Source organism: Eleutherodactylus coqui, chromosome 5 (genome assembly GCF_035609145.1).
Source record: "Eleutherodactylus coqui strain aEleCoq1 chromosome 5, aEleCoq1.hap1, whole genome shotgun sequence".
NCBI classification, from domain to species: domain Eukaryota; kingdom Metazoa; phylum Chordata; class Amphibia; order Anura; family Eleutherodactylidae; genus Eleutherodactylus; species Eleutherodactylus coqui.
In genome coordinates, this window is record NC_089841.1 from 83,510,569 (window position 1) to 83,532,965 (window position 22,397).

Consider the following 22,397-nt stretch of genomic DNA (forward strand, 5'->3'; position numbering starts at 1 on the left):
CGGTGAAGTCACTGCTGTGGGAGGAGCCGTTCTGCAGTTTGGTAGAAAGTACTGTACACTGGATAAGTTGACAGCAGCCACCAGGATGTAATGTGCTGCATGTGTACCGGATGTACCATGTAGCACAGCTGTGTGGCGCCACCAGAAACGCGGGTACTATAATTTCTTAATAATTACTAGTAAACTTCTATAGAAGAAGGTTGTGGACATGCCCTGTGACCGCTTCATTGTGCAGGGCTGGGAGAGATGAGCTGTGACCATAACCTATTGTCTGTGATGGTTCTGCGGTATGTAATCATGAGACTCCGTGGTCAGCGTGAAACTTGCAAGGTTTCGTCTTAAACTAATCTCCATGGAAGTTGGCAACAAAACTTGCAATCGCTACAGGATTATATGCCAGGTATACAAAGCAAAGTGTGCAGAAGGACATCATTATGCTACATCCATGTCCTTCTTTGTGTCTCTTACCATACCTGTAGAAAGTAAGAAGGGGCATCACCGCTCCTGCCTCTAATGCCCCACTAGACTGATGGCTAAAAAATCTGCAGGAGCGGGCAACGTCACCGCTAGTTGTTCGTGCTCGTACAGAGCGTTTAGACAGGCAGATCACCGCTGAGAATCGCTCAGCACTTCACATTCTATTACAAAAACTGAGAAAGAAGTGAGCGAACCAGTGAGGAGTTTTATGCTGCTTGCAACTGAGCGACAACCAAATAGCGCACGATGGATTAGCATTTAGCCGTAGCAATTATCGCGCATTTTTGTTTATTTCAATTAATTTTGCGCAACAGTCATTATCTATAAATGGCCCTTTAATTACACATCCGAGAGACCGATTCCATCTTACATATATTTCCACCCAGGTAATGGCTGATACCAGGTACTATATACACAATAATTTACAGTAAAGTAGGAAGACGTCATCAAGTAATTTAAGAGAAGTGGATTCCTTCTGCATTAAACCCGTGAAGTAACCTGTTAAAGAAAAAAATTACATGGATTTAGAGAAAAGTTCATTCTTAGATCTAATTTTTGAAAACTGTCACAGTGAAGTTACCTGATAAAGTCATCGATGTCCATAGAACGGGCTCGTTTATCGCTAAATTCAGTATCTGTGAGGATTTTTGCAATTTTCTCAGCTATGCTGAAGCTTTCTGGAATGGTCTGTGTCAGAAAGTCAAGAGTTAAATGTTATATTATACAGGTAGTCTAAGGTCTTTGCATGCATACAGTTGCATGCAAAAGTAAGTGAATCCTTTGGAATTACCTGGATTTTCGCATTGATTAGTAATAAAATTGGTTCTAATTGTTACCAAATTCACAATTACAAACACAATCTAATAACACAAAAACACTTCTAAAAACCTCCACAAAGTAAGTGAACCTTTAATTTAATCACCTGTATATCCCCATTTATCAGCAATCATCTCCACTAAAAGTTTCCTGGAGCTGCAGATAAGATTAGCACAATGTAGAGGAAAATGTTTGGACCATTTCCCCTGGTTTTTCAGGTCAGTAATATTTCTGGGATGCCTCGCATACAGAAAAGTCACGTCATGCTACAGAATCTTGGCAGGACTTGGCTATTCCAAAAACAAATCATTTTTTTCAGTTAGTTTTTTGTGTGGATTCACTTGTTCACTTTAGAGCACACAAACATTCTGTCCATTTAGCCAAGTCAAATGTTTATGCTTATGGGGAAATTTAGGAAGATAGCCGTTAGTCAAACAAGGCAGCTTTGAATCTTTCCATATCAAGGAGGCACCTATGAGATGAGCCGGACTGGATCATGCTGGATTAGACTCTCCTGTCTATCAATCATCTCTAATAAATCAGCATCATTTGGTGGCTTGATCAATGGAGAGGCCAGGGAAAGGGGGGCATCTTAAGGTATATATGTTCCAGGGTGCCCCCAATAGGTCACTCTACCTTGACCAGTGTATTTGGATACATGACTAGGGGGCTGCAAAGTACGTTTTTGCTGATCACTGATACCAACTGACCACTCACTAGCCATTAATTGCCAAAATTCATTTGTGATTTGAATAATTTAATCTAAATTTCATTTTCTCAGTACCAAAAGGGAAGCAGATTAGGAAATATGCTAAGAACGGATACAAGATCTACATAAGGATGATCTACATCTTCATGACGTGATATTGTTCCTCTTACAATTCTCACAGGGGTTTTCCAGGCTTTTACAATTGATGGCCTATCCTTAGGATAGTTAATCAATAGCTGATTGGTGATGCTCCGCTGCCCAGGATCCTTGCCCATCAGCTGATCTCCCTGCCTGCTGTCAGTGAAGTAAAGCTGGATGTAGTCATTGGGGTCAGAGCTGGAAGTGCAATAGCCGGCTTTGCTCCTATTGATTTAAAAGGAAGTGAAGTCGCCTACTACACGTCTGGCTGCTACCTCGATGATCATCTGTAGTAAAAGCCTGGAAAACCCCTTTATTTCCAAGGACTAAATAACATGTCCCAGTCTTGCCCTGTATGGTTGATATGTGCCACGTGGCAGCCACCGCACAGGGATGGCATTCAGCATGGCACCACTTACAGTGTTGTGGAGGGAGCAGTGTATCCTGTAATTCTTCTCCAACAGCTCCTGGACTGCACTGGATCTACAGAAGAGAGAACATAGATATCATCTACGCAATATATTCCACCCCCACCCCCCCATCCTTTTTTTAATATGAACCTAAAAACATGCTAGTAAGCAGATTTATCAGGAAGCTGGCGGTCGCGGTATGTGTACTGTTACACCAGGCATTTCTTATGTAGTGGGCAGGGGAGGAGATGTGGCAGGAAAAGGCAAGGATCTAATAGGATTGAGTATTTCTGTACAACCCGCTTAACCCCTAAGACTCCAGGCATATCTTTAACCCTCTATGCTGCAGACAGAACTGCAAGAAGCAAGTTGTGTCAGTATGTGGTTTTAGAATGGCGGCTTAAAACACTTGGTTGAAAAAAAAAACTGTTTGGGCTTACACTTATTATAGCTATTGGCCAGTGGAAGAGTTCCAAGAATTTCATTTAAAGGGGTTTTCTGAGACTTTAAAAATAGTGGCCAAGGGGAGAGAATGGGACAAAATAAGAAATGCGACCACTATGCCCGATCTAGCTTCAGTGGTCACGTACATACCACTGCTGAAGCCAGTCATTGGCTACAGCGGTCACGTGACCAATGCATGGAATGTGACAGCTGCAGGAGCCACTCTGCTGGACATCTAATCAGCGACCACTGCAGAACGCGTTACTTTGTCCTATTCCCTGCCCCGAACCACATTGTATGATAGTTTTAGAAACCCCTTTTAATATTTCTAAGGTCAGACTTAGTAGCGGTTCACTGCATTAGGGACAATACTTACTTAAATGCTGCCGAAAGGGTTTTGTTTTTCCTTATAAATGCAATTCGCACCAAACCGTCCCATTCCTAGAAAGTGAGAATGTAAACAGCCCTTATTTTGCGTATGTCAGATGAGGCAACAGACAGAGGAAAAGACCTGGCACAACACACGTGGGTAAATGACCACTGCTTCCCAAAGGGGCATACTACCGCCTCACATCTCACCTAAAAACGGGGATAGTCAGAGATAAAACCCGATCATCTATGCAGTGCGATTCAAAAGAGAACTGCGCAAAAGTGAAACCGTTTTATCAAAAGAAAAATTGACGTACAGCAGCCAGAATGACCCGCAAGGATAAAAGAACCCTTCCAGGTATTTAATGCAGCTCACAGATGTTCCATGAGGGCGCCAGTGGCCACTTGGCAGATGTTAAGCTGATAGTCTACTTCAACCTAGATGTGTCCGGCATATCCCCCGTTATGGATTCCACTGCAGTGGAGATATGTTGTTTTAGGTCGTCTAATGTTACCAACGGAGCCCATCGAACATTTCTAAGGTGCATGAAATACTGGAAGAGTTCTATCTTTTTATGCCATTCTGGCTGTTGTATGTTAACATGTTAACGCACCCATGAAAGAAAAATCACCCTTACTTGTGCACCGCTCTTCTTAACTCCTTAAGTAACAACTTTTTTTTTTTTTTTTGCTTTCCCCCGGCTTTTGGATCACCCCCCTCCCCCCCCGCTTTCAAAAAGATCAGAACTCTTATTTATCCATCTACGCAGCCTTCTGAGGGCTTGTAATTGCGGAATGAGTTGTATTTTTCATTGGTACTATTTAATGTACGTAAAGTTCTTTTTTCCCCCCTAATTTCTACTTAGAGTAAACCCCCAAACTTCGATCAGGAGATTTAAATGCTGTTAGAACAGATAGCAGCATGTAAAAGGTTAACAGCCCCGATCCGTGTTAATGCTGATTGTGGCTATTGCGGGCAGGTGTCAGCTGTAAGAAACAAGCGGCACCCGCATTGTATGGAGTGGGAGTGGCTACAGATCGCCCTCAATACAAACCCAAAATGCACCGGACGTAACTGTATGTCACCCTGTATCTGTAAATGCTTGAGAGACTTCTACACAAGGTGCTGTCATAGAATTGACCCAGAAGTTCACCCGTCTGTTGAGGGATTCTTATTTACACGAAGACATAGAAATGTAAAGTGGGACAGTCGGCTCATGTGTCTAAGCGTACATTACAGTTAGTTTGCAAGCTTCAGCTTTGCTGCTGTCAGGAGTAATCTTATCTTATTAGAACATCATTTTACCTATTTCTTATACGTTCTCACTGAGGATGAGTTTCCACGGTTATGGGCCATGTGTGTCAAAACGTCACATTTTTTACTGCAGATTGCTGTGATTCTTCATGCATATAAGCAGAAACCAATTGCAGTTTCCACTCTCAGATGAAAAATCCCAGTAAGCTCCACTTTCCTGTGGTGTCTGCACAGACGGCTTCCATGGAAGCCAATGGAAGCCCGCCGGCAATTGACACTGCGGACAGGCTGCGGATTCCGCAGGAGAAGCAGGAGTTTAAAAAAAATCTGTACTACGCATGTCTACCGGCAAGCCGTGCGGACCATTCGCAGTACAGATGAAGATTCAGAAAGCAGGTATGCACGGACATTGCTGCTGCCAGGGCTTGATTCCTCCATGTACATGCGGCCTTAGGCTTCCCTCATACAGACGGTTTTTACCACGATTAGCATGGCACTTTCAGCACCGCGCTAATTGCGGTATAACGCTCCCATTGTTTTCAATGGGACCGCTCAGACAGCCACTCATTCACAGCGCTTTTCAGCGCCATGATTTGCGAGCGGAGTCTATTTTTGAGCGTTTAGCGCTCCATCAATGATGAGGAATGCTAAAAGCTGGCGTTGACCGCACCATTGCTGCGGCCAAAAACGAAAGTAAAATGCAGCAAAGCGCCACAATTCAAATTGCGTCACTTACCGCAACGCCTGTGTGCATGTAGCCTAAGTATGACACATTTAACATCACATTGTGTTTGTGGTGACAAGTTCAATCGCTTTTACCTGAAAGTTTATGGGAGGAGGAGGGTTTCTGGGCTCTATTCTAACAACGCTGGATTCCACTTTTGGAGGAGGACGGAAGTTGTTCTTTCCAACCTGGAAGTGCAGAATAGTAGAATTATCAGCAAACTGGTCCTTACCCAAATGCATGTAAACTGTACCCGGCACAGCACTGAAGACGGCACACAATCCAACATATCAGACACTGGGGATCAAGAGCAAAGACCCCCACAGATGCTAGAATGCAAAGGCAGGCACACTGAGCTAAACAAAGTGTGCAGGTGGTGGCTGTCGGCAGCCCATACGCAGTCAGTCAGACTAGGTTTAGCTAACCATGACCCACAAAACAGACAGAAGAAGCTGACAGCAGATGGAGGAGCATAGAGCTCACTGAGGGCAATATCTATCTATCTAGTATACACTCAGTCAAAAACAGTCCCTCTCCTAAAAATTGTTGGAATCGAATGAAACTTTCTCTGCGTGATTGTAATGTTGATAGAAGTAAGTGATTACAATATCAGAGCAAAAGGAGAATTTATTGCGGAAAAAACTGACCCCTTGAAGGGAGGCTCTAGCACCGTGTTGTACCACCTCTAGCTTGGATACAAGATGTGATACGGGCATGTATGGAGGCTCTAGTACCCTATTGTACTACCTGTAGTTTGGATACAAGATGTGATACGGGTGGGCATGGAGGCTCTAGTACCCTGTTGTACCGCCTCTAGCTTGGATACAAGATGTGATATTGGTGGGTATGGAGGCATACAGGTTCTCATTGGTATCTTGCGACATATCGGTCCACATAACTGAACCTCTAGATTGTGCAAACTCGTAGGCTGTCAAAGTTGGTGTCCCAGATGATCCCATACGTGTTCTACTGGTGATAAATCTGGTGACTGGGCAGCCACGGATGTGTGACAATGTTGTGGGGACATTCCTGTGACCCCCTTGTGTGTACGGCTCAGCATTATCCTGCTGGACGATGCCTCTTGGAAGCCACTATGAGAGGAACACATGTGGCTGCAGGTTCTCCTGAACATATCACTGAGCTGTCATTGTCCCTCGTACCACTACTAGCGGTGACCGACTGTCATATGCCGTGGTCCTGTAGACCATCACACCAGCAGGGGGCAGTGTGCCGCTCCACAGCAAAGACAGGATTGAGGCGCTCACCCCTAGGTCTCCAGACACAAATACGGCCGTCATATGTCCAAACTACACCTGGAATCATGAGTGAAGACACTCTGCAGCAGTCCAGTTTCATCATTCATGACACCAGTGCACATGGAGGAGACAGTAGATGGGTGTCAAGTACATTACAGTACATGTAATGGGCGCCGTGAGACCAAATGTCCTTCAGCTAAGTACTTGGAAATGCGCCCCTCTCAAACTCTATTAACTGGGTGAAATCTCTTCTCTGCATCGTAGAGGCGTCTAGTGGGCAACAAGCTCTACGCAAGTGGAAGAAGAGGTCACTACACACAAGGAGCCTCAGAGAGCCTTTTATAGGCCAAGGGGGGAACCATTTTTATGGTCTCCGGTGACAAGACCATTAATCTAATCACGCCACAAGTCTCATTATTTGTATATCTGCCAGAGATGGAACTGCATGCAGAGTTTTGCAGCAAAATGACAACTTCTTCTAGGTACTAGAATACTTTTTGATAAAGAATGTAGCACCGTCCTGGGAGAAAGTGTGTGGATTAACACAAACCCTACCTTCAATAATGCTTCCTCCAACATGGAGCATTGTGAAAATGTCTGTCTTGTGCTGACTCCCTAAATAAACCAAGGGCAAGCACAGGCACGTGACGTGAGCAGAGGTGAGAGAGCTGCCTTACCTTCATGAGGTGGTCTACACGAGCCAGCAGCTGGGTGTTAATAGACAGGCGGCAGTACAGCTTGTCTCCTGGCTTGGCCACCAGCCGCATTGCAAACTCTCTCTGAAACATCAGCACTGCACATCTACAACACGAACAGAGAAAGCAAATGTGAGAACTACGACAGTTCATCCAATCACTTACAAAAGAAGCGCGTCTGTACTGGTGGCTTCATGGGTGAGACATATGCACATAAGGGGACATGTAGAAAGTTTTACACCAGTTTCTGCAGTTTAAAATAAAAAAATGCAAGTTTTAGCACAAACACTTTTTTGAAAAGTAGGTGGGGCTTGCTTGGAGTAGGCACATGTACCAGAAATATACACTAGGTTGGTCTGCACTGACAGTGTGCCCACCCGATTGGTGGGGATCCAGAGTGGCAGACTTTCGCTAATCATCTATTGATGACCTTTTCCTGAGGATAGGTCATCAATAGTAAAGTCCTAGACATCCATTTAAAACTACAGGCCAACACAGGACATACAGCAGAAATGAAGGCTGCAAGCTGATCTGGATGACAGAGATATGGGGGGCCTTGATGATGTCCTGTCTGACTGCAGCACATCTGTCAGTTCATGTATTCAATCACCTTACCTGAAGAACGGTCTGTGAAGAAGCAGCTTAAAAACAAACGGAGAGGAGATCTATAGGAGGAGGAAATAATCAGTTAAATAGAGGGTGATGAAGACAACAGTCATGGAACGTCCTATATATGTGTGCGGGGGAGGCACTGTACCTGGTAAGGTAAATTGGCCACGCACAGGTCAAAAAACGGAAGATCAGTCTTCAACACATCACCAACCAGGATCTGAAGTTTACTCGCCATCGGTCTGGAAGATAAGAATATGGACAATATATCACCTGCGTGTTCTGCACCGACTATAGACACAGCAAGCTTATTTCATGGATGTTCAACTACTCATCTATTACCTAAAACTTCAGCTGGGAAACTTTACGATTTTACTGTACACATGACTTGTCCCTATGAGACAAGTAAGACCATGTCTGAAGGTGGGGAGAAGTAGAGTTTGTGGGTGCTGTTCTTATAAATAATGGAGTACACAGTTAAAGGGGTTCTCCAGGACTGTTACTATTGGTGACCTATTCTCAGGATAGGCCATCAATAGTTAATAGGTGGAAGTCTGCTGTCTCAGCCGATTGCCTCAGAGCTCAGGTGAGCCGTGGTCTTGTATCAGGTGTAGGACATCATGTTCATTGGTCACATGGCCTGAGAGCAGCACAGTCCCATTCAAGTGAGTTGGATTGAGCTGCTATACACCGTAAGATGGTGTGCCTGTTATAGACTTAAGTGGGCACGACAATCACTAGAGCACCGCTGTCACTTCAAATCAACTGACCAGCGAGGAGTGAGAGTTATGGATCATTAATGAGGCTAGTAGAAGTGTGGTATGTGAATAGAGAGGACTTTACTAATAAATGGTCTTTTTCTAGATTGATGGACAGTGCTATAGTCATGGCACCCGTACGTCTCCATTTTTTTTTTACTGCATCTACAACTTCCCAGCAACTGATTACTACAAAAATAACAGTAAGGCCATATTAACACTTGAGAATATTTGGTGCGACCCACATCAGACCTGTATGTGGTGTACCATGTGCATGGACAGTGACCATTGCATGTCCTATTCTTGTCCGTGATAAGAATGAGAATTGCAGCGATTTCTTTTCACACCAACCATCTGTGTTCAGTCCTCATACGCTATAATGAGTTTGTGTGCTGTCCATGAAATAAATGGACAGCAAACGGATAGAAAACACGCCATGTGAACACGCCATTACACGTTTATTTCAATACAATAGTCATTTGGAATTCAAGCATAAAACGAAATCATTATGACATGTAGAATGCGCCATCTAGTGGCCTCATCTAAAACGGATTTAAAATTTCTTTACAGTTATCTAATGATAAAATACTCCACAGGGGACCCCTGTTCTCGTCATTGCTGAGGGTCCTAGTGGTCAGACCTCCACTGATCACTTATTTCCCAGCCAGGAAGAAGTTTAAAACTTGGGACAACGCCTTTAATCCCTCAAGGATCAAGTTGTTTTGTACCTAAAAGGACCAGATACTTTTTAGGGATTTTACCCATGTGGTGGTCTTACTGTTTTATTTTTTTGCAGCTTTTTTTCTCTGAGATATTGGTGTTTTTTTTTGTTTTATTAGTGGCAAAAAGATTAAAAAATAATAATTTTTAAATTTATAGTTCATTTTTAAAATTAGCATATTTACGCTAAAATAAAGTTTTGGATGTTTTGATATATGATTTGGATTGCACAGTGCGTACCATGACGGTTTTGGGTCATTTTCTTTTTTAGGTATATAGATTTATTCTGTCATTTTTTAAACTTATTTTTGTAACTATTTTTTTTTTACCATTTATGTTCCCATGATGTCATATAGGACCTTTGGGAGACATTCACATTGTCTTTTATTTTTTTACTTTTACACTGTAGCCTGGGCATCCATTGGAGCCCCAGTTACAGGGAAAACACCTCCCTGTAGTGATAATAATCACTAACAAAGCTGATCAGGGTCTGCTAGGACCCTGCAGCTCTGCTGTGACAGAGGGCAACCGGCGGTCACAAGATCACCGGGTCACATAGTGGAAGTAATACTTTGACTCTTTAATACATAGAGCTCATTGGGAACTATGTAGCCTTCTCCCTTCTTCTCCAGGTCCTCTGCTGTGCCTGACAGCTGAAGACCTGACCTGCACCTGCATGATTGCAGGAGCTTAACTCCTGCGCCGTATTTTTGCTGTCGGACATGATTAAAAGCCAAGGACCAAGTGCTGTAAATTTACTGTGCTTGGTCCTTAAGCGGTTAATAAAAAAGTTACAATAGAAAGGGTCCAACACTCCTGTGGAGATTAAGGCAGTGCCGCTGTATGTGATGTGGTCTGTCAGAATATAAACTCACGTGCTCTGGACTCTCTTCTGAAGCTCAGCAATTAGTCGGGTATCAAGTTCACAAGCAACAACCTGAAAGAAGTCAGAGATTTGAATATTAAATGCTTTTCACGGGTTTTACAGACATTTAGGTTAGTGTCACGCATATATAATGAGCACCAAGTGCATATCTATGGTGCCTCCCAGCGTCCTGCTGCATATTTCACCCTCTACACTGCAAACTGTGAAATCCTCACTGATGATGGACAGAAGGACTTGACATACTGCGGATTTCAGGTTTGAACATATCTCTTCTACTTTGTTGGTACGGCTTTACGCTGTAGATTATCCACACGCAAATGCACACATAATGTGCCATGGCTGCATGTACGCTTTATTTGCCAGTGGCAAACAAGATGAGAATTAAAGGGGTTATCCAGGCAGTGCCAGTCGGAATACGCCAGGGTCGTAGAGGAAACGCTACTCCGAACCCTTTGTAGTGGAAGGAACTCGTAATTGCAAGCACAGCTCTTATTGAAATCAATAGGAGCTGTGCTTGTAATTGCAGGCTGGGGTCCCATTGATTTTAACGAGAGCTGCGCCTGCAATAACGGGCACTGGCCACTACAAGGCTGGATTCACACGGGGAGGAAATCTCACGGAATGTCCGCAGCTGGACCGCACGGAGATTTCATGAGATTTCTGCAGCTTGAAGTCCCTGTGGGTTTTCAAGCGGCTTATTCCGCTGCAGCCAGCTCTTCCCCATAGAGAGGAGAGATGCCTGCAGCGGGAAACTGTAAAAAAATTGACATGCCGCGGCTTTGAATTCCGCACGGCATGTCAATTTCAGCATGGCTTGGCCGCAGAGCGAGGACAAGATTTTTGCAAATTTCGTCCACTTTGCTGCATTATCCCGAGATAAAAATTGCAGGTGGAATTTCCATGCAGAAAGCCTGCACGGAAATACCACCCCGTGTGAACCTAGACTAAAAAGGGTCGGAGCAGCGCTTCCGCTCTGACCGCGGTAGGAGTTGCCTGGATAACCCCTTTAATCTTTAATTTCTAGAAAGTTACTGCACAATTTAAGGGATTATCCAACCTTGTAAAATTGTATCCTCAGGATAGGCATTCAGTTTCTGATTGGTGGGGCTGCGCCACATGGGATCTCCGTTGATCAGTTGGTTGAAGAGGTCATGGCGCTCTGCTCCCGTGAACGCAGCGGCCTCTTCAACATTTAAATCTCTGCACAATTGTGCTCATACTGCAGAACACGACATAGCCGCGGCAGTACAAGCACGATCTTGCAGACTAGGAGGCCGTGGGAATTCAGATCTTACCCTTTTTGCTTTCTCTAATAACTTAACGGTCATGTTTCCGGTACCGGGACCGACCTCCAAAACCACATCTGTGGGTCGTATGACAGCCTGGAATATATGTAAAATATGCTGGTCATCATCCATACATCAAGTCTGCCATCCTACTTGGTCATCATCCATACATCAGGTCTGCCATCCTACTTGCTCATCATCCATACATCAGGTCTGCCATCCTACTTGCTCATCATCCATACATCAGGTCTGCCATCCTACTACACACACTATTCATATCATCCAGACACAACAGTATCTTGTACAATTCACGTATAGAACGGACCTTATCGATGATGCTGTTGACGATGAGGGGGTTTTTCAGGATGTGCTGGCCAATGCCGGTATTGAACATAACCCCTAAAGGAGAGAGACAAAAAGAAAAAAAGAGTTATGCTTTACTCTTCCCTTAAGCTGCTTTTACACAGAACAATTAGTTTTCGGGTTCCCGTGATCCAGCGAGAATCTAAACGATTATTGTTCGCCGTTCAGTTTACACAGGCAGAAAACCAAATGATGAATCGTTCCACGTAAACAGCAGTCAGTCTCTTATGAATGGCTGCCGGCTAACTGTGAATTGAGGATTCCACAATCGCCTTCCGCGCATATAATACACCGTAGTGGAAGACAAATAGCAGCATGCTCTAGTTTACTGCAGATTCCACACGGATGAGCTCCTCTCATCCCTATGGATGCGTTCGGTCCGCAGTGCATACGCTATCAACATTGCATATGGGGGTGTATATTCGTACGCACGTTGATAGGAGACCAGATAACAAGTGGCATAAAGAAACTTTCAGTTGGCAGGTCCAAGCGGTACTCTGATGTGGTTACCGCTGATCATCCGCAGCGTGTCCGGGCACCCTTATAGTCTACATATCGCTGACGCTCCACTTAGTGTCCCTGGTCCAATAAACAAGCCCTCATACGTCCAAGTAGGTGGAAAAATAAAAAGTAATGGCTGTTAAAAAGCAGAGATGAAAATCTTAAAAAAAAAATAAAAAAAATTGTAGCATCCTTAAAAGGTGAAAGATGTCCCATCTTCTCTCCAGACAGGTTTGTTTTAGTAAATCCTTGTATTCTCCTTTTTCTGAACCGCAGATGGTCGCGGCGAGACATCGTCAGAGATGCGCAGTACAGTTTGTTTTTTTTTAAGTTTATTTTTCCTGCGCAGTTGCTAGGCGATGACACAGAAGATATTAGTGTATCTTGACGCCACCAGGAACTCCTGGTGGAGTCAAGATTGACGGGGTGATGCCCCCTCAACCTGATTGGCTGCTGATCTGTGTTGACTGATGGTCCTGGAAGGCCACTGATGTAATGCTCGAGCAGGAAGTGCTGTAGTAGAGGATGGCGACCTGCACCTGTGCTCCTTGCTGGGCACCGGTAGCGCGCACGATTGCCCCTGCTGAAACAGCCATTCCCCGGCGGCGGAGCCGAAGGCGGCACCCCGCTGACTTCAGCAGCGGTGAGCGACTTCGCCACCAGTCACTGAAGAGACTGTTATGTGGAGGCAGTTTGCGGGCAGCAGCTGACATTCAGCTCCATTCTCCTCCCCCAGGTATGTGTGACCTTCCGCAGGGAGGACACACCGCCGGGCCGCCCGTAACGCACACTGGCCGTACACACATGCAGCCGCGGCGCTATACAAATGCCTCCCCAGCACACTGGATCAGGACAGCAGGGAGCCTACAGCCACGGGGGACACTATCTTACAGCGCTCGCCGCCATACAGCAGGAGGAGAGCTGCCAGCCCACATCAGGGACCCAACTGCGCCAGGGGAATGTTGATTACAGCCTGCGGACGCCTCCAGGTGCACGAGGAGGACAGCTGGGACCCCACAGCGGTGGAACAGGGACACAGAGCTGTAGCTGTGCAGGTCTGTTCACTGACATTCCACATCGTACGGCTCACATTCACCGACTTTAGGACCTGCAAGGACCTTTGTGCCTTCACCCTATCAGGAGCTGGGAGTGTGAGGGGTGTTCTCCCTTTCAAACCCCTAGCTTCCGGTGGCATCAAGATACACTAATACCGACACGGAACCTGTGACCTTTCCCTAATGTCAATTGTAGAAGGGCACCGGGTTGGATGGCTTCCATTGACTTCAATGGAAGCCATCCGTACAAAACTAGAACAATGCTGCGATTTTTCCTGCGCTCGCAGAAACCGCAATTGGTTTCTGCGACGGTGCACAAAGAAGCATTTTTCCATAGCATGTAGCGAACTGCATTGGCTGCGGATCTGCAGTGCAAATCCGTTGGTGTGCAGACAGCCTGTCACAGTCTGGCACCGATTGGACAGCATCAGGCAAGAGACACGTCCACAACTGGGAACACCCAGCTGCCAGTTTATTAATACATTTCCAGGGGGAACAACAGAGTAACAGCAGAACAAACATTACAAGTTGCTCCAACAGACAAGTCGGAAGAGACAACAAGACATCTCCATGCTGACAACCATGTGAGATGAGCTGCAGCCACCATGCAGTCTATGCTCACACATGGCCTGTGGCCCGGCACGTACCCTGGCTCCTGCCCTCCTGTTGCTGCTTCTTACGGCTCCTCTTCTCAGACTTCACTTTCGGCATCTTGCCTACTGTCCTCGGACTGCACAACACCAACGTGCTAAACTTCTGGCCGGCGCAGAACTGTGACGTCACCAGACACGACCACGCTCGCCAGGAGCATGCCGGGAAGTGTAGTTCTGACCTCCCGAGCTGACTTGTCCACGAGAGTAATATTACAGTAAACACTCGGTGCACGGGTCGGTGGTGATAGATGAGAAAGGACCGGATCTACTGGCTCCGAGTAACGGAGCTTTAGAGCTGTATAACGTATAAACCCTCCGTCCGCGGTGCGGAGCCGCCTCACTCCCGCGAGACTTGCTCTTCTCGCGATGCTTGCCGCCTGTACACTGGCGCACGCCGGGAGCAGTGAGGTGAGTGCAACCTGGGAGCAGCGAGGAATGCAGCACCATGTGTAGCACAACCAGTGCGGCGCCGGCCATACACAGCTGATAATAGCACACGTAGCCGAGGGGGCACAGGGTCCACAGAACAGTGACTGCTACACTATCTCCAGGGCCAGCCCCAGTGCCCACAGTACTTTCATTACTGCCATCCCCAGTGCCCCCATCACAGTGCCAGCCCCATTACTTTTATTACTGCCAGCCCCAGTGCCCCCATCACAGTGCCGGGCCCATTACTTTCATTACTGCCATCCCCAGTGCCCCCATCACAGTGCCAGCCCCATTACTTTTATTACTGCCAGCCCCAGTGCCCCCATCACAGTGCCAGACCCATTACTTTCACAACTGCTAGCCCCAGTGGCCCCATCACAGTGCCAGACCCATTGCTTTCATTACTGCTAGCCTCAGTGCCCCCATCACAGTGCCAGACCCATTACTTTCATTACTGCTAGCCCCAGTGCCCCCATCGCAGTGCCAGACCCATTACTTTTACAACTGCTAGCCCCAGTGCCCCCATCACAGTGCCAGACCCATTACTTTCATTACTGCTAGCCCCAGTGCCCCCATCGCAGTGCCAGACCCATTACTTTTACAACTGCCAGCACCAGTCTCCCCATCACAGTGCCAGACCCATTACTTTCATTACTGTCAGCCCCAGTGCCCCCATCACAGTGCCAGACCCATTACTTACAGAACCGCTAGCCCCAGTCCCCCCCATCACAGTGCTAGACCCATTACTTTCACAACTGCCAGCACCAGTCTCCCCATTACAGTGCCAGACCCATTACTTTCAGAACTGCTAGCCCCAGTGCCCCCATCACAGTGCCAGACCCATTACTTTCAGAACTGCTAGCCCCAGTGCCCCCATCACAGTGCCAGACCCATTACTTTCAGAACTGCTAGCCCCAGTGCCTCCATCACAGTGCCAGACCCATTACTTTCATTACTGCCAGCCGCTGTGTCCCCATCACAGTGCTGGACCCATTACTTTTATTACTGCCAGCCCCAGTGCCCCAATCACAGTGCTGGACCAATTACTTTCAGAACTGCTAGCCCCAGTTTCCCCATCACGGTGCCAGACCTATTACTTTCACAACTGCTAGCCCCTGTGGCCCCATCACAGTGCCAGACCCATTGCTTTCATTACTGCTAGCCCCAGTGCCCCCATCACAGTGCCAGACCCATTACTTTCATTACTGCTAGCCCCAGTGCCCCCATCGCAGTGCCAGACCCATTACTTTCACAACTGCCAGCACCAGTCTCCCCATCACAGTGCTGGACCCATTACTTTTATTACTGCCAGCCCCAGTGGCCCCATCACAGTGCCAGACCCATTACTTTCACAACTGCTAGCCCCAGTGGCCCCATCACAGTGCCAGATCCATTACTTTCATTACTGCTAGCCCCAGTGCCCCCATCGCAGTGCCAGACCCATTACTTTCACAACTGCCAGCACCAGTCTCCCCATCACAGTGCCAGACCCGTTACTTTCACAACTGCTAACCCCAGTGCCCCCATCACAGTGCCAGACCCATTACTTTCACAACTGCTAGCCCCAGTGGCCCCATCACAGTGCCAGACCCATTGCTTTCATTACTGCTAGCCCCAGTGGCCCCATCACAGTGCCAGACCCATTACTTTCATTACTGCTAGCCCCAGTGCCCCCATCGCAGTGCCAAACCCATTACTTTCACAACTGCCAGCACCAGTCTCCCCATCACAGTGCCAGACCCATTACTTTCACAACTGCTAACCCCAGTGCCTCCATCACAGTGCCAGACCCATTACTTACAGAACCGCTAGCCCCAGTCCCCCCATCACAGTGCTAGACCCATTACTTTCACAACTACCATCCCCAGTGCCCCCATCACAGTGCCAGCCCCATGACTTTCATTACTGCCAGCCCCAGTGCCCCCATCACAGTGCCAGACCCATTACTTTCAGAACTGCTAGCCCCAGTCTCCCCATTACAGTGCCAGACCCATTACTTTCAGAACTGCTAGCCCCAGTGCCCCCATCACAGTGCCAGACCCATTACTTTCAGAACTGCTAGCCCCAGTGCCTCCATCACAGTGCCGAACCCATTACTTTCATTACTGCCAGCCGCTGTGTCCCCATCACAGTGCTGGACCCATTACTTTTATTACTGCCAGCCCCAGTGCCCCAATCACAGTGCTGGACCAATTACTTTCAGAACTGCTAGCCCCAGTTTCCCCATCACGGTGCCAGACCTATTACTTTCACAACTGCTAGCCCCAGTTTCCCTCCATCACAGTGCCAGACCCATTACTTTTATTACTGCTAGCCCCAGTGCCCCCATCACAGTGCCAGACCCATTACTTTTATTACTGCTAGCCCCAGTGCCCCAATCACAGTGCCGAACCCATTACTTTCAGAACTGCTAGCCCCAGTGCCTCCATCACAGTGCCAGACCCATTACCTTTATTACTGCCAGCCCCAGTGACCCCATCACAGTGCCAGACCCATTACCTTTATTACTGCCAGCCCCAGTGACCCCATCACAGTGCCAGACCCATTACCCTTATTACTGCCAGCCCCAGTGCCCCAATCACAGTGCAAGACTCTTTTCCTCCATAAGGCTATAGTTATGCCGGTTTGGTGAGTTGCGCCCAAGACTTTTAGGCGCAACGTGCATGAGCACAACACATGGCTTCTCAGACCATGTGCTACGCACCACATATTACATGCCTTGTTATCATCTGATATTCTCATAGGGCATGCAGCGAGTTTTCAATCTTGGACAAAGGGTCTAAGTGAAACATCACTAATGTAGATGAACCCATTCATATGATGGCGGTGTAAATACGGCCTAGGGCTACATTCACGCGGGCCAAGAAACTTGTCCCGATATCGGGTTTGTCAGTATGCGATTTTCACAGCAATGCGAAGCATTTCTAATTAAAAATCGCATCGCTTCTGTAAAACTGCGATCTTGATGCGTGCGTCAGGATCGCAAGTGGTTCCCGTTGACTTCCATGGAAAGCGTTTCAAGGCATGCGAGCACCACGCAATGTCTTTTAGGCCCAATGTCCATGGGCGGATTTGATTTGCGGAAACCGCACGGGTCACCCACGCAGAAGATCCGCAGTTCAAAGTGCCCATAGGAAGCATTGGCGCCTGCAACTGAGTTTAAGCATGCGGATTTGATTTGCGGACCGCTCAGTGCGAAAAACTAATCGCAGCATGCTTCATATCAGTGGGGGTTCAATAGAAGTCAATGGGTGTGGACGATCCGCAAATACAATTGTGTATGCACTGCGGATTTGAAGGTTAAAATCAATTAGGGAGGTGGGGAGAATGCTGGGAGGGTCGCGGATTTTTTCCCGCGTGGATAATCCACAGTGCATCTGTGTACACCCTCGCAGAAAAACCAACACATCCGCGATCTCCCGCAAATGTTTGCCGCAGGTCTACCTCTGCGGAAATCCGCATGCGTGAGACATGAGGCCTTAAGGTCCCATTGAAAGACACAGCGTGCTGCTATTTTTTTTTCTGCTGCAAAGAAAAAAACATCACTTGTGTGAATGAATCCATTCAAAACAATGTATTTCATATTTCTGCAAGTTCTGCGCGCCTCGGATTGCGCAAAACGCGCTTCAAAATATCGTTCATGTGAATAAGCCCTTAGGGTACATTTATACGGATGATTTTCCCACACGAGATGCACAAAAATCACACGGGGAAAGATCCTGATGTTTTTAGTGGTGGCATTTACATTGCGATTTTTGTGAAAAGAAGCGATACGAGAGAAAAATTGCAGCATGTTTTATTTTGGGTAATTCTGTTGAAGAATCGCCCGTTCTTTCCTATGGGAGCAGGAAAATAATCGCAAGGTGCTCGCATTAGCATGAGAGGGCGCCGCGGTGCATTTTTGCTCTCATAGGTAATAATGGGCGATTTTCATGCACGTAAAAATCACAAGTGTGGTGATGGGAGTGCAATGGGATTTTCTTGCAAAATGCATCGCACGCACATAAAAACGTCGGGTTTGCAAGTGTGATATTGGTCTGAGCACTGACCCGTGTAAATGCCCCCTTCACATGGGCGAGTACGATATTACATTCTTACGTTCGCAATCTCGGATGTGAACGTAATGTCCTTTTGCTTAAAAAAGGCATCACATCTAGAGATGAGCGAGCATACTCGCTAAGGGCACTTACTCGATCGAGCATTGTCCTTAGCGAGTATCTCCCCGCTTGGAAGAAAAGGTTCGGCTGCCGGCGCGGGTGACAGGTGAGTTGTGGCAGTGAGCAGGGAGGAGAGAGAGATCTCCCCTCCGTTCCTCCCCACCTCTCCCCGCCGACAGTCGAATCTTTGCTCCTGAGCGGGCAGGTACTTGCTAAGGACAATGCTCGATCGAGTAATTGCCCTTAGCGAGTATGCCCGCTCATCACTAATCACATCTATATACTTGCGATTTTAACACACATGAAAAAAAATCAAGTTCTTCCTACACTTTCAATGGTAAAAATTCAAACTTCATGGCATGCGAGAGCGACTTGATATTTTGCGAGAAATCACCCCAAAATAGCAATGTAGCGATTTGTCTATCTGGCAACGTCGCTGCGAGAGAAAAATCGTTCATGTGAATAAGCACTTTGAAATCAATGGCTTGTTTTCACATGTGAGTTCCGTCCGTATCTCAGCCGGATGGATCTCGCACATGAAAATTGTGTCAATCAAGCCTAAGGGCACTCTTACATCGCCGATAGCCATCCAAAGAGTCACGTAAAAAAAGGATTACATCAATGGTCGACCTGCGTAAACATGGGACCCAACAAGGCACTGAGTCTGAAACCGCTCACTTATTGGAGTTGGTTGGTTTTTAGCTCACCTAACAATGAAGTTACCATCGGCCCGTGTAAACAGGCAGTCATTCATCTATTCACGACTACCTGTTCGCAGCGGATGCTGGAGATCTCTTCCAGCTGTCGCTGCGAACAGGTAGTCGTGAATAGATGAATGATTGCCTATTTACACGGGCCGATGGTAACTTCATTGTTAGGTGAGCTAAAAACCAAGCGGCTCCAGTAAGTGAGCCGTTTCAGACTCAGTGCCTCTTCGGTGCCTGTGTGTACATGGGTTGACTATTGCCCAAATGCTTGAACCAACCGCAGTGCCTCTATGACACTGTAGGACTTCCATAATAGATAAGCTTTCCATGTGAGCCAGCCATTGTGCCCTCGAACCCGAGCCAGCCGCAGTGCCTGTATGACACTGCAGGACTTATTACATCCATAACAGAGCAGCCCCATTGCCCCATAATGGGGCCCAGTTCTTCCAGCCACATAACGATGACTCTTTGTAACAAATCCGTGGTGCCAGATGGCATTTGTCAGGACAGAAGAGTCCGTCTGAGGACGGTGCCAGAGATCCTGGACTGTCCGGCTTCTTCTGGGACATTCTAGTATGTGGGGTCTGCATTTTTTCTTCAGTTACCCCAGAAGTGTCGTACAATCAGTCATAAACCGGCCGACATGTGGATACACAGGGGAAGATTTTTAGAACTAGTCCAAAGAAAAAAGTGAAGCTGTTTCCGGTAGGCCTGAGCTGGAATCTGATCCGTTGCCATGACAACTTCTCCATTTTCCTTTACACTAGTTTTGTGTGTAGTTTCCCCAATGGGTTTTATTAAAAATTAGTGTAGAAAAAAGGGTGGAGTTTTGTCCTTAGTAATTAATGAGAGTTTAGTTTTTTTGTCACAGCTTCTTGACATAAAAGAGACCCAATGGGCCCCAATAGCTGCGGCTACGTGCCAACACATGGCAGAAGTCCTTATTTAGCCACTGACTGATTTCCCTGCTGTATCCGTCTGGATAGGTGCTTCTGTCAGGTCCTAACACTACATATGGGGTTAAATTGTTTGTGATAGTGCAGGTGGTGTAACGTTTTTGTTACAACTTGTAGACCATCGTTTCTTCTTTACACCACTTCACGACTGCCCCCGTATACAGCAATATCGGGCGCTCACACATCTTTAGTAAATTCAGCACCTTTTTTTGACTTCCTGTAACATCGCCCCTTATTCTTGATACTTCTTAGAATGAAAGTAGAGATAAAGAGGAGGTTTATTGAGTCTGGCGTTCCATACGCTGGTCTGAATGTTATCCTCCTTGGTGCATGATGTGCCTAATCCATGAAGGGTGGCCGAAGAGGCACACTCCTCTTTGTAGATTAGTCGCATCTCGGCTCCTCTGTGCCCTCACACACTAGGAGCTGGTGTAGATTTGTAATCTGGTGGAATTTGCTCCAGCTCTCTGCGGAAATTATACATAAACTAGCTGATATACCCGGCTTCGCCTGAGATAATTTGGTACTGGTGTTTATCTGGTGTTCACACGGAAAAGCTTATGAAGTCGTGGTTACTTTAGAGATACCGGGGGAAAAAATATGTTCACCATTTTGCATAGTTCTCTGCGTTACCCAGGAAACACCACGGGAGGTAACCATGCGACGTTTCCTTTATATAAAACTAGCGTACCCGTCGCGCGTTGCTGCGAAGACAGACATACATATACATACATTCGTTTTTATATATCTAGATAGCAGCTTTCAAGTTACCTCAGCGGTATAATATATAACAACCAATCACAGCACAGCAGCTTTCATGTTACCTCAGCAGTATAATATATAGCAACCAATCACAGCACAGCTTTCATGTTACCTCAGCAGTAGAATATATAGCAACCAATCACAGCACAGCTTTCATGTTACCTCAGCTGTAGAATATATAGCAACCAATCGCAGCACAGCTTTCATGTTACCTCAGCAGTATAAGAAATTGCAATCAATCACAGCACAGCTTTCATTTTACCTCAGCAGTATAAGAAATTGCAACCAATCACAGCACAGCTTTCATTTTACCTCAGCATTCTCCATATCCAGCAATTGTCTTGCGAAACGTTCAGCGGATGCATCATTTTGTAGTTGAACGCGCCTCCCGTTGCTCGTAATGCCTTTTGCTTTTGTGCTTGAGATGGAAATCAAACGATCTTTGTCTGGGGGGCATAACTGTCGACGATGCTCGCAGGATAGGTGTACTATGCCAGTAATCTTCCCAGGAGTGTACTCAACAACTTCCCAAAGTTTCATGGCGATTTGATGAATGGTGTAGTAGCGCATAAAGGAAAGACAGACAGACATACATTCCTTTTTATATATATATAGATGACATCAGGAAGTGAGAGAATTAGATTCCGTACGTAAAATTTGGACGCTAATTATTTTGCGCTTAGAATTGAATAATCGAGTTGGGACCTAATAACTTTTCCTATTTATGACATAATCAATGCTCGTGCCAAATTTCAAGTTTCTATGACATTGGGAAGCGAGAAAATTAGATTCCGTACGTAAAATTTGGACGCTAATTCTTTTGGCGCTTAATCGAGTTGGGACCCATTAGCGTTTCCTATTTGACATAATCAATGCTCGTGCCAAATTTCAAGTTTCTATGACATTGGGAGGTGAGAAAATTAGATTCCGTACGTAAAATTTGGACGCTAATTCTTTTGCGCTTAGAATTGAATAATCGAGTTGGGACCCATTAACATTTTTCTATTTTTGACATAATCAATGCTCGTGCCAAATTTCAAGTTTCTATGACATTATGAAGTGAGAAAATTAGATTACGTACGGAAAATTTGGACGCTAATTCTTTTGCACTTAGAAGTGAATAATCGAGTTGGGACCCATTAACTTTTCCTATCTATGACATAATCAATGCTCCTGCCAAATTTCCAGTTTCTATGACATTGGAAAGTTGGAGAATTAGATTACGTACCTAAAATTTGGACGCTAATTCTTTTGCGCTTAGA

At 46.2% G+C, this 22,397-nt stretch overlaps 2 protein-coding genes across 2 annotated transcripts in view; one reads left to right on the forward strand and one right to left on the reverse strand.

Moving 5' to 3' along the window:
* Positions 1-794: 794 nt before the first annotated feature.
* On the reverse strand, positions 795-14,414 carry DIMT1 (DIM1 rRNA methyltransferase and ribosome maturation factor). Its single transcript, XM_066602790.1, has 12 exons — positions 14,119-14,414; positions 11,878-11,951; positions 11,562-11,648; positions 10,256-10,317; positions 8,051-8,144; positions 7,909-7,958; positions 7,276-7,399; positions 5,438-5,530; positions 3,371-3,435; positions 2,560-2,623; positions 1,058-1,164; positions 795-975 (listed from the first exon to the last, which is right to left on the reverse strand). The coding sequence occupies exons 1-12, from the start codon at positions 14,180-14,182 to the stop codon at positions 933-935; spliced, it is 927 nt and encodes a 308-aa protein (XP_066458887.1). The 5' UTR covers positions 14,183-14,414; the 3' UTR covers positions 795-932.
* The window catches only part of IPO11 (importin 11), a 450,706-nt gene continuing 442,629 nt past the window's right edge, over positions 14,321-22,397 (forward strand). The window contains exon 1 of the mRNA XM_066602787.1: positions 14,321-14,532. The gene's annotated coding sequence lies outside the window, so the exon portion shown is untranslated. The remainder of the gene's footprint in view (positions 14,533-22,397) is intronic.

What these genes read in the sequence shown, in the direction of transcription:
- DIMT1 (XM_066602790.1), bottom strand. Translation starts at nt 14,182, where the DNA reads ATGCCGAAAGTGAAGTCTGAGAAGAGGAGCCGTAAGAAGCAGCAACAG. An exon ending in ACAGGAGGGCAGGAGCCAGG is followed by an intron (nt 11,952 to 14,118) that starts GTACGTGCCGGG and finishes TCTCTCCTTTAG; the next exon opens with GGGTTATGTTCAATACCGGC. An exon ending in GTGTAGACCACCTCATGAAG is followed by an intron (nt 5,531 to 7,275) that starts GTAAGGCAGCTC and finishes CTGCACTTCCAG; the next exon opens with GTTGGAAAGAACAACTTCCG.